The 18,331-nt window shown below is 39.0% G+C and overlaps 1 protein-coding gene across 1 annotated transcript in view; it reads left to right on the top strand.

The window, feature by feature from the left end:
- Positions 1-2,455: 2,455 nt before the first annotated feature.
- Positions 2,456-18,331, top strand: part of dcc (DCC netrin 1 receptor) — a 246,414-nt gene continuing 230,538 nt past the window's right edge. Inside the window, exons 1-3 of the mRNA XM_026172224.1 lie at positions 2,456-2,468; positions 2,738-3,094; positions 14,635-14,922. Of these exons, the coding sequence (XP_026028009.1) occupies positions 2,456-2,468; positions 2,738-3,094; positions 14,635-14,922 (658 nt within the window). The remainder of the gene's footprint in view (positions 2,469-2,737; positions 3,095-14,634; positions 14,923-18,331) is intronic.

Raw genomic sequence — 18,331 nt, 5'->3', positions numbered from 1 at the left:
AATGACTCATTTACTGATTATAATAATTGCCGCCTGTCAGCAAATCAGTAAAACCAGAATTTCTTCAGTTTCACTTTTTTTATTAACTTGTTGAGATTTTTGTCTATTCCCCATACATTTATAATACATATTTAATATATATTAATTTGTATATATTCATTTTATGCTGAATTCATACATATTCTGTGTTATGACGACAAGATTTTCTCGGTGTACTAACACTTCAAGAAAAATATATGACTTTCTTTTAACAGAAAAAATCCTAAAAGTTCATAAAAAAATACAGTATGTCTGGAAGAGTTTGTGGTCAAATAATAAAGTGAAGACTGGCTTCATGTTACAGATGAAATATGAAGATAAAGTGACTGAGAGGCAACAAAGAGAGAAGAAGAGAGTAGAGACGAAGGCTGAGCAGAGACTGATAGCATCAAACTGCAGGACAACGAGGACAAGGACAAGCTGATGAAGTGACTGGCTCTGAGCGTGTGTGTGTGTGTGTGTGTGTGTGTGTGTGTGTGTGTGTGTGTGTGTGTGTGTGTGTGTGTGTGTGTGTGTGTGTGGTGGAAGTGAATACAGATAGAGCTGTCAAGATAGTGAGTTACTGATAGAGAGAGAGGGGGATGACTGCTGAAGGAGGATCAATAAGAAGGAAACCATGAAGGAAAAGAGAGCGCAAAAGAAGAAATAAGAAAGGGAGAAGGAGCAAGATTGAGATAAACAAGGGATGATGTGTGGGGAAGGAAACTAGGATGTTTTGGAAGGAGTGAAGGATCCTCAGGTATGGCTGCAGGCGGAGTTACCTGTGATACCTGTGATGTTGCTCTTCTACAAGATTCTTTTCTGTACTGTAAGTGTGCTGTTAATGTTATTGTCTCTCAGTATAACACACTTTAATACTTTTAAGGCCTTTTGTTTGTTAATAAAAGGCCCTTAAAATGACTTTAAGCACCCTTAGCCACGCTCTCTTAGCCTCAATATGACAGATGGGTTTGCAGGGTATCTGCCAGGTGTGTTGTTTGGAGAGATGAAGGTGGGAAATTGTTGTGAGTAACAGCTTTGTAGCAGCTAACGAGCCTAAATTAAGAACAATTAACTTGATTCTCACCATTTGTTTTTTGAAGAGCCAGTGTTAAGTACATTAGAATAAAGTACCTTTGGTTAATTTGAGTTGTACTGCACATGCATCTATAAATACATATATTGGGAATCCGTTGTTGGTTGACAAATGTTTCAATTAAATCGTTTTATTCACTGACTGTGATGTTTGTTGGCATCCACCTTGTGCGTAGAGTGTGGTTTCAGATTCATTCTGGTTCTGTTTTTGCCTTTTTTGTTGAGTTCAGTTTTATTGATAAAGTGCCAATCCACAAGATAAGTCATTTCACGGCTCTTGTTATAGTGAGGTAAGGAGAAACCTGATAATTTGCAATGAAAACACACTCAGCACTATATTGTTATACGAGAAAAGGATGTTGCTTTGCTGAAAGCAAATCCCAGTTCTTAGAGATAAAGACTTTTTTATGAAGTGCTGTTCGTTTTATTTCTCCGGTCCCAATTGGAACAGGCCCAACTGGGATTAACTTTTATACAGAAGTTTTTGCTCTGATTAGTTTTCCTATAGGAGCAACTGAAATGAAAAACAGAAAAAAAGAACATCTGCTGCTCTTCAAAGTCAACTCTGCGCTGTGACGCTGTGACTCCAGGTCGTTCTAAAGCCTCCATTCAGGTTTTCCGGGAAATGCGGAGACGTTGAACGGCGGCTTTGACTGAACAAACTGCCTCTCTGATCACGATGAAAGACGTTTAAGCAGACTCAACATCAAAGAAGGGAGGAGATGCCGCCACTGCTCGCCTTTCAGCAGATTAAAGAAAGTCTATAAACCTGAAAACAAAGAATACAGCAGGTTCCTGTGGCTTTGATAGCAGTGATGAGTTATCCTGCTGAGTGAAGCTCTACAGGTTGGGGGTTAATACTCAGAGCCACACTCTCTTCTCTGAAGAGACATGTCTGGCAGAGCTAATGACAAACATGGATAAAAACATGAAGCAAAAAGAGGATAAAGCATTAGAAAATGTATTAGAATTCTAGTCCTGATTGATCTGCTTTAGAAAACAGAACAAAGCCCTGAGTAAGGCATTATTGGTTTGGAGTTCAATTTTGGAAAAAAATGACAGGAACAAAAGTACATAAAGCTACAAAAAGAAGCAACAAGATGCACCTTTAACTTCAGTCATACTATATATGTACATATAATGCATTTACTGTCACACTGTGTGGGCAGTTACTGGGTTTCAATCAGTGGTAGATGTTTTGACCTGTGCTACGGTATACAAATTGCTGATTCCTGGGGAGTTTATTTATTAAATGAATTATTTCTACAATGTTTATGTTGGTTGTCTGTCTGCTTTTGTGATTGTCCAGTTTAACGGGCGGCATAAGTGTTGTCTTCCAGAAATGTGCCCTGGATGTATTTGTATAGAAAGAGAACAGTACAGACTGAACACTATCCCCTCTGAGGATCTTTTAGCAATTTTGTGCTTTGTATTTTTTATGATTTAAAATCAGCATAATATGAGATTTGTTTATATTTTTATTATTTATAAGTATAAATAATTAAATAGTGATTTGCAGATGTGTGTTAAAGCACACCTGTATTTGATGTAGATGAGTTTATTTGTCCTGTTGGTGTCTTGCTTCCCTCTAACTCCTTTTCGTCTCCTTTGCTTTTTCCTGCAGCCTCAGATGCCTCCTCATCTTCTTCCTCCTCGTCTGGTCTTGGAGGTTTTGTGGACTTCATTTTCACCCAGGAGCCTCAGGACACGGTGACAGTACGCGGCAGTGTGCTGCAGCTAGACTGCCAGGCACAGTCAGATGCTGTGGCAGGACCCCCCACCATCACATGGCGTAAAGATGGAGTGCTGCTTAGCACGGTGGTCGATGAGCGACGGCGACAGCTGAGTAACGGCTCGCTGCTGGTGCAAAATGTGATGCACTCGCGGCACCATCGGCCTGATGAGGGAGAATATCAGTGCCTCGCCACGCTGGATGGACTGGGAAGCATTGTGAGCCGGACAGCAAGAGTGACTGTGGCAGGTAAGAGACTACTTGAATCTACAAGTATCTATTCATTCAAACAGACTCATGAACTCAAAATGCAAAAATGTGATTTCATAGTTCACACTTAAAAGTAGTTGGTTTCTCAGTTTGAAGATCCTGTAATTTTTAGGAAACCATGAAATCATTTTCTTTCTCATCTCTACAATCATAACAAGTTCTGTAGATGAACCATTTTCACTCAGTTCCAGTTAGTTTAGCTTCTTCGATATAGTTTTGTGAGCTAAACCTTTGCTTTGTGAGGGCCAAATGCTCTGGAAACTTTTGATCCACAGTTGGCGGATGAAGATGCTAGATGTTGTTAGCTGTAATTGTGATTGGCTGAGTCTTTAGCAAATTGCTTTAGTCACCCATACTTTGTCTGCAAACACTCTTCAAAAGAAGGGCTTTGAAATAAAAGCTGTGCCTCACCATGCATTTAGATCAAGTAGGTTAGACTATTGTAAAACTTTATTCGCAGTATAATGCAAATCATTGGAACAACAACTTCAACTCCATCACAATGCAGCAACCACTGTCCTGAAACTCACACGGAAATGTGAACATAACACTCCAGTACTGAAGTCCCTTCACTGGCTCCCAGTTCAGTCCTTTTAGAAAAGCAATGCAAGCTCACAATGCTTTGACCCGTCAGTACATCTCTGACTGGTCGGTCTCTATAACCCAATCAGACCTTTCAGGTCACCAGGTGCCGACCTGTGTTTTTTTTTGTGTGTTCCCAGAATTAGATGTGTGCTCAGGGTTCTCTCACTGTGGTCTAGTTTGTTGGAACAAGCTGGCTGCTGACCTGAGGTCGATTACAACAGTGTGTGTTTAATTAAAAAAACACACACTCAAAGATTTTATGTGATTTTATATAAATATACATTTTTCCAGAGGCCACTGACTGGTCCATGGGTCTGCTTGACTGGGGCTTTAACAGTCGATTTCACAGCAAATACCATCAACTTCCAGCAACCATTCACCAACTGATTGGGAAATACACATTATTCCCTCCAAATTCATGCTTGCCAGATGATTTCTAGCCCTCTGTGCTTTGAGCTTTAGCTGTTAGTAATTGTAGCTCACAAAACTTGGAGGTTTTTCTTATACTTGGTGTGTGAGTTAATTTATCTTTAAACATATATTGATATACTTTATATTTGAATCTATTCATTTGAAGTTTAATAACTTTAGCCCTGTCCTCTGAACCTGCTAATATTAAAATATACAACAAATAAATAAACAGCACATTCGTGCTGTTAGAAGCCATGGTGCCCCTCAGGAGTCGTTTTCAATCTCCTTTTCGTTGTGTGACTGGTTTTCTAGTATGTCGTGCAAAAATAGAAAAAAAGAGAGTCATTCAATTGTTTTTCATAGACAAATGAAATGGGATTTGGATGCTATAAATAGACTCAGAGTTGTATTAAAGATTAAAGCACAGATTGTTTTTGACTTTGTCTTTGACTGTCAACCATAATCACACCAGCTGGTATTTGTTGGAGTTGTAAATTTGGGTTCTTGTGTATAGCCTCATGATTTTTGGTTGCTGATTTTGTTTTGTTTGTTCCACTGATATCAACCATCATGCATTGTAAGAACACATCATTTGTTTGTGCATTTTGCTTGGATACAAAAAGAATAGAAGCGATCCAGCATGCACTGAATACGAAATCACTGGACTTGAAAATAAGAATAGAGCAACATTGTTGAAAAACCTTCCCTTCAACTGACAGATACAGATGTGTCTGAAACCTGGGCTTTGTAAACAGTAAATATTTGCATGTTGTCCACATGTGTATTTACATAAGATGCAATTTCTATACAACAGAAGAGAAAATGTAAGCATAAAAAAACTGAACAAATGGCAAGAGTGAAAGAAAGAAATAATGAGCAGAAGAAGAATGATATAGAAGGAGATGATTGAATGAATAAAGAGTATCGGAGAGGAGATTCCCCTCATTTAGATTAACATGGCCACAACACCTTCACCTCTCCTTGAAAGTTATAGCAACACAACACACATACACACACATGCTCCCATAATATTGCCGTTTCCATTTATTTTGCTGTTCATATTTACTTAATAACACCAAAGTAATTCACCTGTAATGTAATTTAGTAAGTGGAGCGAGGCTTAAGATCAATACAGTTTATGGAAGACATTAATAGAAAGCAGCTCTGAGGCTTTAGTGCATCACCATGACCATCAGTCTGCGCAGCCTGTTCTGTGTGCACTATGTTGTATGACAGCTTATTGAAAGTGTGATGGGATTAAAGACAAATGCAACTAATCAAATATTCTGTCACACAACAACACGCCAGAAAGTGACCTGTGCGTGACATCTCAACAGGTAAAGATTAATGCAGTCAAAAACAATTCAGAAAAAATAACATTCAGTAGCTTGTGAAGTTTAACATTTATATTGCAGATCTAAACAATTTGGAAAAAAAGAGAGCAGCTGCACAAGGTTTCAGACATTTATAATCGTGTAGTAGCTCATTGTTACTTTTACTTTTGGAGGTTTTTCATTGCCACACTGGTGGTTAGGCAGTTTATTGATACATACTGGCAGTAGTATTTTTAAGTGGTTTTGCATTTTTTAAGTCAAAAAATAATCGTTATATTTATGAATCACTGACATTTTGTCTTTCTTTCTATTTGTGTCAGTGTGTTAAAAGTGCATAGCAGAGAAAGTGAAAAAGGCAAAAAATAAAAAAAATTCTTTTGGGAAACTTTGAAGTGGCTACACCCATATATCCAAAATGTAACAGATTGAGATTCTAAATGAACTCACAGAGCAGTTAAATTATCCATGGAGCCCAAAATGTCTTTGTTGTTGTTGTTGTTTCTTGTTGTTTCTTTGCTTTTAACATAAAACCCTATGGGGATCAACTTACTTTTGAAGACAACCTTATGTGGTCAGCACGTCTCTGCTGACTAAAGTTTTCTGCCCTGGATATTGCAGCATTGTGAAGACATAAGGATGAGATAAGTCAATGTCAAAACGCCTACTAAATCAAGATGACTCTGAGTGTAGTCAAACCCCTCCAGGAGGCTGAGACAAGTCTGAGTCAAGATGAAATAAGGAGGGAAAAACAGGACAACTTGCTCATTTCATGGTCTGTTTGGCATGTGAGTGAGGAAAGAATAAGTGGAGCTGATATGGTCAGGCCTAAATTGATGCACCAAAATACAGCGCTGGGCACTGCCTCGGCTCGGTACTGGCCCAGAATCCACTGGTTATATGAGCTGCCTGATACCAGTGCAATGGTAAAATGGTTCCAGCTATGGTGACCAGCACTGCGGGACATGCAGCACACCACTTCATCACCGAAAGAACTCACTGTGAATTTTAAACTCTTATCCAAACCTGACCTGAATCATTAAACACACATGTTCCAATCAAAGTCAATTAACCCACATTCAAGCATTACATTAAAATATGAATCAGCCCTACCTCCATGTCATTCACACAAACGCACACATAGACACGCATGGGCAACACTCAAGCAAGCACACAATGCATTACATGGCAAAATGCTAATGAAAGGCAGAAGCTTAAAATTCAATTAGCAGTCTGGCTGTGTGCGCGTGTGTGTTCAGAGATGACTGTAAACTGGGAATTAATTAGAAACACTGAACTCTCAGAGGACGAGGGAGAGAAAGCATATAAGACTGAACAGAGAAGAAACGCTATTGAAGAATGAAAAGAGAGAACAAAGAAAGTGAATCTATTGCTGAAGGGTGGTAGAATAAGAAAAGAAGAAAAAAAGAGACATCCTACACAAAGTGAATACCAAGGAAAATGAAGTGGAAACACTGGGAAAAGAGAGAGATCAGATCATAATGAGGAGTACCCGTTTATGAAGAGAGTTTAAATTTAGACTTCATTTATCTACAGAAAAGGCACATTTTACCATTGAGGTATATGTTGCATTCTGGGTCTATAAGACCCTAAACAAAGTGTCGTTTAATAGTGTTTAAAGAAAAGAATGATAACTTAATTTATTTGATTGCGAAACCAGTCAAGCCCGTCATATTGTTATAGAGCATGGTGTAATGTATTTCTTACTTTTGGCTTTCACTTTTCAATTAGCTAACCTACTGGTGTTTGTTTAATAATTCAGGTATTAGTGACATTAAAGGAGAATAGTTAATACTTATTGTGACTGCACCATAAGCCCTTTCAAATCTGCTTTAATGGAGCTCATAAACCCTCATGAATCAGTTGTTTATTGCTTCCACAAGAATTTAAAGTCAAAACCTAAACAGACAAAATGCATTATTTACCTTATTTCTGAATAACTTAAACCTGCCAACCCCCCGTGTGGGGGGGGGTGGCATAAAAAGGGAAAAGAACAAAATAATGCTTGGACACTGCTGGCACGGGGTGCCTACATAAATGCAAAGCAGGAGATGAAGCATCGCTGAATATGTTTCCAAACCACCTTCATTCCAAGCCAAAGACTAGAAAATATGGTGAAGCAGATCTTTCCTTTGGTCTCCTCTGCAGAATTGGTTTTCCCTTCGTCGGGAGCACCACTGGGCTCTCCAAATCACGGACAAACAGTATCCCACATTCTTGATTTTTAGTTCACAAACACTTGTTGTAATGACTAACTACTCCTGACATTTTGGAGATGTTGGCTCTTTATACAGTAAAGTTACAGTGAGATACAAATAATATCAGGCTGATCCTGCCACGATTTGTTCCCCGGTTCAAATCCCAGACAAACAGTATCCAACAGCTGTTTATGTTTTTAAACCTATTTTGCACAGAGAGGCATTTTTTGAAAAATTTATTGATAGCAATGTTGAATATTATTAAACAGGAAAAAAAACAACTACACGTAAAATAATTACACCGTGACGCCTCTGCCTTTGTAAATGGAGGGACATTAACTCCGTGTGTATGTAAGCGTGTAAAACCTGCAGATAGTCAGATTAACAGTATTTTGTCTCTATCTATATACTCTCTAATTCATCTCATGTAAACAATAACATGGCGCACAGTGTGACGTGAAAAAAGGCACACCTTTAATGTTGCGTGACGAACTCTGTATTCCTCGTCCACACATAAACCCAAAAAAGGAGTTTTAAAAATCTCAGTTTTCGGTGATTCGAAACGGCGTTTACGTGTGGACGAAACAGCTGCGTTTTCAAAATTACCCGTGTAGGTGCGGACGTAACGTAAAAGAGTTTATTTCATTACTACCTGTAATTTATTGCAGATTACTTGTATTTGCTTAACTGTTTACTAAATGAGCAAAATATGGGTGTGTGGTTGGAGGATGTGTTTGTGTGCGTGCGTGGGGTGGGGTGGGGGGGGGCATATTTTTTTCTTGTAAAACAAAGGGGGGCCCAGCAAAAAAAGTTTGGGAACCACTGACTTAGTGTATACTTGAGGTTGAAAAGGTCATCTTGTAAGTATATGCACTTACTAATGGCAACTGCTCACTTTATTCTTTGTCATTTTACTCTGAGTATACTCAAAATAAATAAGTTGCCCTAACTTAATCATCTTAACAGATGTTGAGAATCAATAAAAAGCGCTGTTTAAAATACACTGTAAAATTAAAGGGCAACCAGGGAAGAGAACCTAAAATAGGAGTGATATATTTGTTGTTTTTTTCTTCAGTCTGGTGGCAGGGGCAATGGTGATTATAGGTTTAAAATGATTTCTCAGACCACACAGTGGTGGAGGTGTAAAGATGAAACCGCCTCCAGCATGCCCATTCCCAATTAGCCATCAACTCTTAGAGGATTTGTGCCAAGTCCCAATTAATGCTGGTGAGGAGGAGCGAGGTTCAACCCACAGAAGCAAATAATAATCGTTCCCAAGGCAAAGACTTGAAGCAGGAACGTCCCGCAAAATCCCTCCGCTGCCCTCGCCTGTTTGCTGTGATTTGCATGTTATTATTAGTCTGAGTCATTTTGATCTATTTGTGTAATGAGGATGAAAACAGCAGGAGACAGCAGCCACCACCATAAAAATGTATTTGTTAGTACATATATATATTTTAAAATGTTTATTTAACACTGTGTGTTTGTGTATGTCAGTGGTTTATTTCCAAAGACAGGAAGTTTAAGTACTTTAATGCTGAGTTCAGGGTCAAAGTTTATTCTTTTCTTTTAAGTGTTTCTGTTCTCCTCCATGTTCTGTCCTCCCCATCATTCCTCAGTCTCGACGGACTGATCTATTTCTCGTCCTCTCAGAATTTCCGTCCTGCTGCTTTCCTTCATTTTCTTTTGTTGTTTCATTCTTTGTGATCAGAATTTCATCTCTGACTGAAGATCTCCTTTGATGCTCCTCACTTTTGATAAATGAGGCTCAGTTTTATTAAATTCAAACAGGATGTTCTCAGATCCCATCCAATGAAAACAGACACAGTGTCTCATGGAATACCAAAAAAATCTGCTCATCGGATTTCAGTTTCTAGAAAATGCCAAGAAAAGGGTTGAACAATATAAAATTTAAAACAGCTGCCTTAAGAACATTTATTAATGTGAACTTAAGAAGAGCACGTTAATCTAATATTTTTTTAGAGTGCAAAGTACTGAAGGAGGACGAGTGACATGACCTGAACTTTAATGATCCTTTAAGTTTTTGCACTTTTCCATTGAATTAGAGAAATCAAGTATTAACAATTAAGCATGGAGACTTACTCATAGATTTGTAATAGTAAACTTCTAAAGCAAAAAATACGTTCAGTGTACTCATCATCCTGTAAATTTCAGTTGATTAAATTTATATTTGTCGGCTAATTAACCATGATTATACATGACAAATCAATTCACACATCTTTATTTGAACAGAAGAGGTCATTTGCATCAGTCAGTTACAAGGTAGGAGAAAATCTTATTGGTAAATTTGGAGTTAGTGTTAACTTCTCTTCCCTTTTCAGTCCTTTCAAACCCATCCAGTCATGCTGATCTGACAGGCCAGTTTTATCCCCCTGGGCCACATATTTAATGAGTGGAGTTAAATGCCTCACACATAACAGACCTTAAAGTTTACACAGCTGCATCTTAGAAACCTCCACTTGTTGGCCTTGTTCATGAATATAACAGCTATGCAGCAAAACATGTCCCAAATCATAATTTTGCCTATTAGGTTTAAAATGGATGACTGATTCTCCAGCCAGCGTAAACTGCAGTCAGCCGGCACAACAGCTGATTAAATATGAAGCTCTGTCTGGACAGACATCTTTTCAGCCACGGTCGTCTCATGAGTGTCTGGTGGAAGAGAAAACACTCCTATTCTAATCAGTCCAGATGTCCACACAGGCTGTGGAGTAGGCTGAATTTTACCCTGTAAATGAATCCTTGAATCTCCTTTTTATTGTGCTTTATGTGCACAGCATCATTGTGTTTTACGTCTAGAATTAGATTGACAGCAGTATTTATTTTGTGAAATTATATTCATATGTCCTGGCAATGAAAAAAGCCAAAGGCTTGCTTGTCAGCTTAAATCTTCATACTGTTCCCACGAGTCCTACTTGTACATTATTCTATTGTAGTTGTGGCTAAATAAGCAAAATGAATAAAAATGCAAAAGTCACCTGATGAGGGCTCAGGATTTTTTAATGCTCAGCATTAACCTTTGACCAAACAGTGCAATAGAAAATACTGTTTTCCATCTTATATGTTGCTTTAATGTTTGGGTTAGACAGGTAGCAGGGTTGGTTAGGCCTCCAGGAATGAGTCCTAGCAAGTAACAAAAACAAAAATCTGTGTGTGTGTGCCATTTCTTCCAGCTGCAGGCAGCATAGTGATCCATACAGGAGAAGACAGCAGCAGAACTTATGTAAGATGCACACTCCAAATTCACATCAGTGTTACCGTCGTCTCCGATATGCGTGATGTCACAGCCGCTCAAGTCCCCGCCGCTGTGAAACCCTGTATCCAGCGGCGGCTCGTCTGACGATGCGAGAGTCAAACTGGAGCTTCTTTAATGTCTCAGAACAGAAAGAGAAGAAAGCTGACGTTTGTTTCCGAGTTCAGGTTTCCCAGCTGTTTGTGTGTCGAGGTAAAATGGAGGAAGCATAAACCGATTCAAACCAGCATGAAACAAAAACACAAACCGCAAGAAAATCAGACCCCAAACTGCGTTTTCTCACTTTTCCAGATGAAAATATTTCAGAGTATTTGTATGCTGACAGAAATGTAGGACTCCTGGGATTTTCGAAACTTGCTTAAAACTCAAGAAAATAAACATTGCTTGTCTATCAAACTTTTTCTACATGAAGCAGGTGATCTTTCTCCAAAATGTTATTTTAAACTTGTTAAAATGCACCTACAAGACATCACATTTTGAGAAATTAAGGACAGTAAATGGTTGAATGTATATATGTATGTTGGAAGCTCAGCAGTTTGGATGCCAGAAAACTGACTTAAAAAACTAGGCCCTGAACTAGGCCTTGTTAGCCATCAAACGATACATTTAAAACTGATTATAGAGACACTGCTATGCTAATTTCATTAGTTTTATACATTTTGTGTGATCACAAACTAAAAGAATTAAGAGTAAATAACAAAAACAACATATACAAATCTTAATATCAGTAGTGAATTTACTCAGACAGGCCCAGATATATTTGGATGCAGATAATACCCATCTGAGAGAATGACATCCTGAGCCACTAATTTATTACTCAGCAGTCCACTTGCTCTTATTTTGACATTTCAGTTGCTGCTAATAACAAGCCCAGGCACTTCCTTTCTTCTCTTCCCCTACAAGCTAGCTCACCTGCTGTGTCCCTATTGTCATGGTGCTTGCTATTCAGCTGCATCTCCGTGGGTTTCCTCAGAGGTATTCCAGCTCTACCATTTTGGACTGCAGCTTGTGTTGGTAGTTCTTTTTATCCTCTGATAACCTTGATTGTCTCTCTAACCCAAACCTGCACGTATTACAGGTGTACACATGTGTGCACACACGTGGAAAACGGACTCTATCATGATGTAACAGCCGTTTTCTGTTTGTACTGTGTTACCAATTGAAGCGATTTTCTAAAGAGTTCAAACGCTGATCATCCTTCTGCTTGTATATTCTTCCCGTTCTTGCATGGTTTACTTCCTGCACCAATGTTAGCTTAAAATTCATGTCACCCTTGACCAGTGTACTAGCTCACACCTGTACTGGTAACCAAGCACAGCTGCTCCACTGGTCCCAACATCGACGGGATAAATAAAGACAAATTTTCCTACTTAATTTATGAAACAGAAAAAAAGAGCTAATTTGAATGCTGGATATTAGTCCGCTCTTAGTGAGGGTTTTGTAAACGGCTTTGTGGTGTAAATATAGCTTAAATATATCAGAGTTTACATCATAAAGACACTATAAATCCAGGTGGATGTACACCTCTGCTCAGGCAGCATGTGGTTGTTGAGACCTGCCTTGCTTGTTTATTTTGTCACAGTGCATGGATGACCAAACCTCTTCCCCTCTGAGATTTATGTAGGTGTCTAATCTTATCATAATCACAATATTTCCTACCTTTTGCCTCGAATACTGACTTCCCTTGGAGACTTGTTGACATGGAACCAGCAGAGATGTTGCACACAAGTACTAAAGTGGATGAATAAAGTGGAATATGTCAGGAATACAATATTCACAGCTGTGTCTTTGAAGAGGAGAAAAAAAACGAGCCCACGCGAAGACCTGAATGAACTGTATGTCAAAAAGCTCAGATTCTCATTTAATCAATTAATCTGCTTTACATTCTCAGAGAGAATAGAGAGGAAAACAACACTGCTCTTCATTGAATTCCTGACATTCCTGCACCTTCTTCTTAATCTACTCAGAGCTCCCTGCAGCCATGTTGAAATTAAAACACAACTGCACTAGAGCTTCAGATAATAAAATGCCCTGCAAGAGCCGAGCGAGGCCGGCAGTCAGAACATTCCTGTGTTTCTGTTGCTACAGGCTGTTTGTTGTTGAAGGGAATCTGATCAGACGGGAAACTGTGTGGGTCCTGAACACAGCAGGCCCTACGTTGGTTGGCCGCGCTGTCCCTGTCTCTCTGTCTCTTGTCTGACTTTCATCTGTCCTCCCGCTGGTCCCAGTCTAACTCTCTCTGGAGTTTTTCACATTTTCACCCGCTGAGTTTCGCTGCTTCTTCTGCTCCATCTTTGTCTTTATTATTTTCTCCCTGTTGACCTGAGAAACCTTTGCTGTCAGCTCCCTTCTTCTTCACCTCTGCTGCTTGTGTCTTTTGTTTCTCACGCAGAGGCTGTGGGTATTAACGGTAATGTTTTCATGTCGCATTTAGACTACACAGGCTTTTCATCTGGTTACTTTGACAATGTAGGTGATTAAAAACCACAAACTGACCAAACAAGACCTGCTTGATTCAGTTTGATTGAACTTTATAGAACACTAATTAACGACAACCAGGAGCTCAGGATGCTTTATATTGAAAGCAAAGTACAATACTAGAGAGAGAGACACAGGCAATAGTGGGAAGGACGAACTCCTGTTGAACAGGAAGAACGACGTTAATGACATGCAGTGGTGGTGCTGGAGCGACAGTCACTCATTGGAAGTTAACTACTTAATCTCTACTTCCAGCCACAGTGGTTCTTTGCTATCTTTACACTGTTTCCAATCATAGTCTTGAAACCACACTGCACATTCTTAATAATCAAAGTACAAATGTAACATAATAGAAGTGGCCATCCCTATACTTCTAGATTATCTGAACTTAAGCATGTACCATAGGATGAAACTTTGCACTGCAGCATAATCCATAAAGGTGACCTGGGTTGCTGCAACTGCTTTTTAATTTCTTTATGCTGACTCGGTGCCAAATGACCTAGAGCGGCTTGCTATTTATATTCTCTCCCACAAAGACAGCATTAAAAGTATTGGACTGCACTGTTTGCAAATGATAGTTTTTAGGCATATTTAATAACTCATTTAAGCATTTATATATTTTTTTCCTGTGTGACTATGACATCCTCATCGATTTATTTGTGGTCTCTGTATTCTAGCCAGTTAGTGGTGCTTTGTGTCTTGTGCTTTCTGGCTTGCTTGTTAGTTATTTCTGTGGAGATCCTCTCCGGTCCAGCAGTTGAATGTCTGAAGACCACCATGTTTGATTGCAGCTGGTGGAGTAGTTCTTCTACTGATCTGGAGAGCTGCTAGGAGTTGGATAGGCACTCTAACCAGAGTACTGGTTCATCGTCAGTAGTCCAAGGTCACTGAAGCAGCAAAAACTAAAATCCAAGATGATGGAAGTTAGATACATTATACGAAAGAACAAAGTGATTTATTGCAGTGTACACAGTTCAGGGGAGCTTTTCCCCTTGTAGTATCTGCTTACACAGTTCTGATTTGAAGTGTACAAAACCTGAAGCTGCTGATTATTTTCTCTATCTTTTGTTTTCTTCTGGGTGAGCCTAAGAGATAATTCCATGCAGAGAAAACTGAATACTCTCACACACAGTTTTCAACAAAACCCATTGTGTGTATATATTTACACTAAATGACTTGTTGTCAATACTTTTCTTACTCACAAAACTCATTTCCCAACAGGTCCACTCAAAGTGGTCGTCCCCACTGAGTCCGTCTCATCGTACCTCGGCGATACTGCCCTGCTCCGCTGCGAGGTTTCAGGTGACCCAACACCTGTCATCCGCTGGCAGAAGAACCGAGAGGACTTGCCACTGACCTTTGAACCTGACTCCCGTCTCGCTGTGCTGCCATCAGGTTCGCTGCAGGTCAGCCGAGTCCAGCCCCCGGACTCGGCTACATACCGCTGTCTGGCTGATAACCCCAGCAGCACCAGGACGGGGACGGACGCAGAGCTCCGTGTGCTCCCAGGTAACTGATGGAACAATGATGCCCTCCAAACACATGATTTTAGATCTATTGATCGACTGGCTCACTGATAACTGTTCATTGGCTTAAAGAACTTTTGAGACTAAGTTGATTTCATTTATCTTGTTGCGTTGCAATATTTTTGGCATAATGTGTTGATTGTAAACATGTATAATACATGATGCATATTTCAAATGTTTGTATTATCACAGTTAAGTGGACTGGTTTAGATTTCCAGTCCTTTTATGGTTAGGTGCTGCACCAGCAGTTTTTACTTAGCGGTGAGTTATACTTTTCCTACAGTCATCACTCTGTCAGGTAGTAATTCTTGTTCATTTCCTCCCAGTCCTGGATGTCTCATTTTAAAATGAAATGTGATGTAATGAATATATGTGAATTTAATAACACGTCTCCGGGCTGAGAGGGAGCAGCTTCTCCGCGGTCTGCAGGGAGTCTGTCAGCCGCTGATGGTCCGTACACTCCACATCATCCAATTATACGAGTCCATACGCCGTCCACTTCATCACTCAGATTACAGCTCGTGTTAGCTCACGCTCTCCGCGGTTAAACACCACTTTGAGTCGAACTGGTGAAGTGTTCCCGCGTTCGTTCCCAGCGGGGGCTCCGTGCAGCCGAAGCGTCGACCTTCAGAGGGATAATCACATGTACTTTGCATTTCAAAGTACATGTATTGACTCTCAGCTAAACTGCTCTTTCATAAACGCACACAGTGACACAGAAAGCCACATTCACAACTCAACTTTTAAGAATTACACAAATATGAATAAAAACTTACAATAGCTTTGTCAGAACAGACAAAACTTATAAGTACAAAACAAATAAAATATAACTGAAATGAAGTTATAAAGAAGGAAAAATGCCAAATGTGATCATTTGATTACGAATTATATAGTAGTCTGTAATGAAGATTTTATTACCAATCAACTGAGCCCATCCTCATTACCAGGACATCAAATGCTGGTGTTTTGCTGAAGTTGGCTCCACAAGGTCCTTTATCATCATCCCAGGATACATGTGTTACAGCAGGAGTGAGAATTTTCACCGCTCTTGCTTTAGGAATATCATGTTTTCTGATCCATGAGATCCCGCAAGATGTGGATTTCAGAAGTGTCCCAGAAGTGGTTCCTTGCAACACAGATAGTGCTGTATCCATCTCTTAATGCAAACCCATCAAGCTGCATGGAGCAGATAAAGAAACCATGAAGTCAGATACAAGAATGGCATAGAACAGCTATTTAAATTTCAAACTAAAAGACCCCATGCGGACTAAATACTCTGCATCTGACTGAAAGATGTGCAGAGAATGGAAAAACAGCTTCAGAGATGCAGTGTCACAGGTATACTCTTGGGGTAGCATTTTGCATTTTAAGCACAATCTTTCCTTAAAAGGACTCAATTTTGGTGACTGAACAAGAACTGGAAACGTTGCCACTCATGGTGCCTACTTTCTTAAACAGCTTTTGAACCCACTATTAAAATCATTTAAAACTTAATACAACCATCAAAATAATGTTGTAAAAAATTATTAACCAGGTAGTAAAACTAAAAATGACCGTTAATTTGACATTTTTTAATAATTTTTACTACCAAGGTGAATGAGTATACATTTATCTGGATTAAGTAAAAGAAAACAATGTTCAAGTTTCAACAATAAATGTTGTAACATTATTATTATTACTAGTAGTAACGATACCAACAACAACAACAATAACAATAATAATAGCAAAATTCCAAAATATAAATCAGTGCAGGTTTTGTATGTCATACATACTGTATTTCCCGATTGCATTTAATTGCATTTAACCGACTGTTGTTGTAAGCCTGGCGGAGCATTTTTATTTTTGAAGGCTGTGTATCTGCTCTGCAGCATCCTGCAGAGATGTGGCTGTAATGTGCGATTCTCACAGACACTTGACACAGACTCAGCTGCCTGAGTCGAATCTGTTGCCAGATAAATGGACACTCAGTCGGTTCACACATTCAGTTTGAGTGGTGAAAGGGCAGAAAACAGAAAACTGTTGCAACATGTAAGCTGAACGAAATCTGGCTTTTTTAGCCTTTAGTGAAGCAGTTTTCCTTCCATTTCCACATGTTGTGAAATATTTGATAAGACTTGTACTTTTATGAAGCGAAAATCTCCACCTGATTTTGGTGTCAACAGAAACAAAATGAAAAAATTTAGACTTGTTACCTTTGATGTATAAAGTTTGTTGGTTTTAGTCTATTAAAGTTTTGGTTAAGGGTGACATACAGTGTTTCCCCACTGTGTTGCAAAGCCACTGGCTTTGACAAGGTTTTCCCTTTAATCCTTTCATGTTTTTTTTATCCTCTTTTCTCTTTGAGGTATATGACGTTTTAATGGGTCACATGATTAAACTTTAATCATTCTAATCCATGAAGATTTGATTAACTTTGCCTTTGTAAAGTTTTTATCAAATGGAGCCATCAGAGAAAATCTGACGTGAAAGGTCAGGGATTATCACGTCTGATTTCTCTGAATGATGCCTCGCTGTGTGTGTGGCCTTACACTGCATTTCTGCTCAGGGCTCAGCTCTACAAGTATGGATGGAGCGTTAAGATAAAATGATGTAATATAACTGGTTTGGTTACCTCATCGAAGTAATGTAACTTATTTCAGAAATGTTACTGTATGTTTGCATGGAATATGGAGGCAAATTACATTGCAAACACCCATAAAAACATGGTGTGTTAGAAGGTATGGATTGAAGTTGTCAGTGGACCTCTTTTGGCTTAGAGCTTGGTAAGATTCACGTTGGCCTTTTTACATGTTTTTTTTAAACTAAATCGAATCAGCATGGATGACCACTCCAAATCAACCAAATCAATTGAGAAGGTAAGAGAAGAGGTCACAACTCTCATAAACAGGTTGTGATCTCTTTGGAACACATTTTTAATTTTTACCTTTCCTTTCTGTTTTGCGCCCTCTGTCTCTAGACACATGGATATATGTTAGATTTTGTAGTCAGTTCCAGTTTTATTTTGTTGGTCACTTTCCTTTGGCACGTTTTTAACCTTTAAATTATACACAACATGCCAACCTGTCATCTTGGTATCCCCCACTGATGAACAGTAAATTTACAGTCAGCAGCTAATTAGCCTAGCTTAGCATGTATTGTCGATCAAAGAATGAAAGTAAGAAACTGTTGTGCTACAGGGGTGCAATGTGCCACAGAGTTTCAAAGACAGGATTATTTAATTGTCCCTCTCTCTGCCAACCTGTTCTAAAGAAAAACTGCAGGTATCTCAGTTATACAGTGAGATTCCCTTTGAAGTCAATGCAATGACCTAACGGTAATTCTGAGACCAGTTCAACGTCCTCACAGATAAAGTAAAAAAGTAAAACAACAAACTTTTGTTATCATATTTAAAC

Source organism: Astatotilapia calliptera, chromosome 7 (genome assembly GCF_900246225.1).
Source record: "Astatotilapia calliptera chromosome 7, fAstCal1.2, whole genome shotgun sequence".
In the NCBI taxonomy this organism is placed as follows: Eukaryota; Metazoa; Chordata; class Actinopteri; order Cichliformes; family Cichlidae; genus Astatotilapia; species Astatotilapia calliptera.
This window is presented reverse-complemented; position numbering and strand designations above follow the sequence as displayed.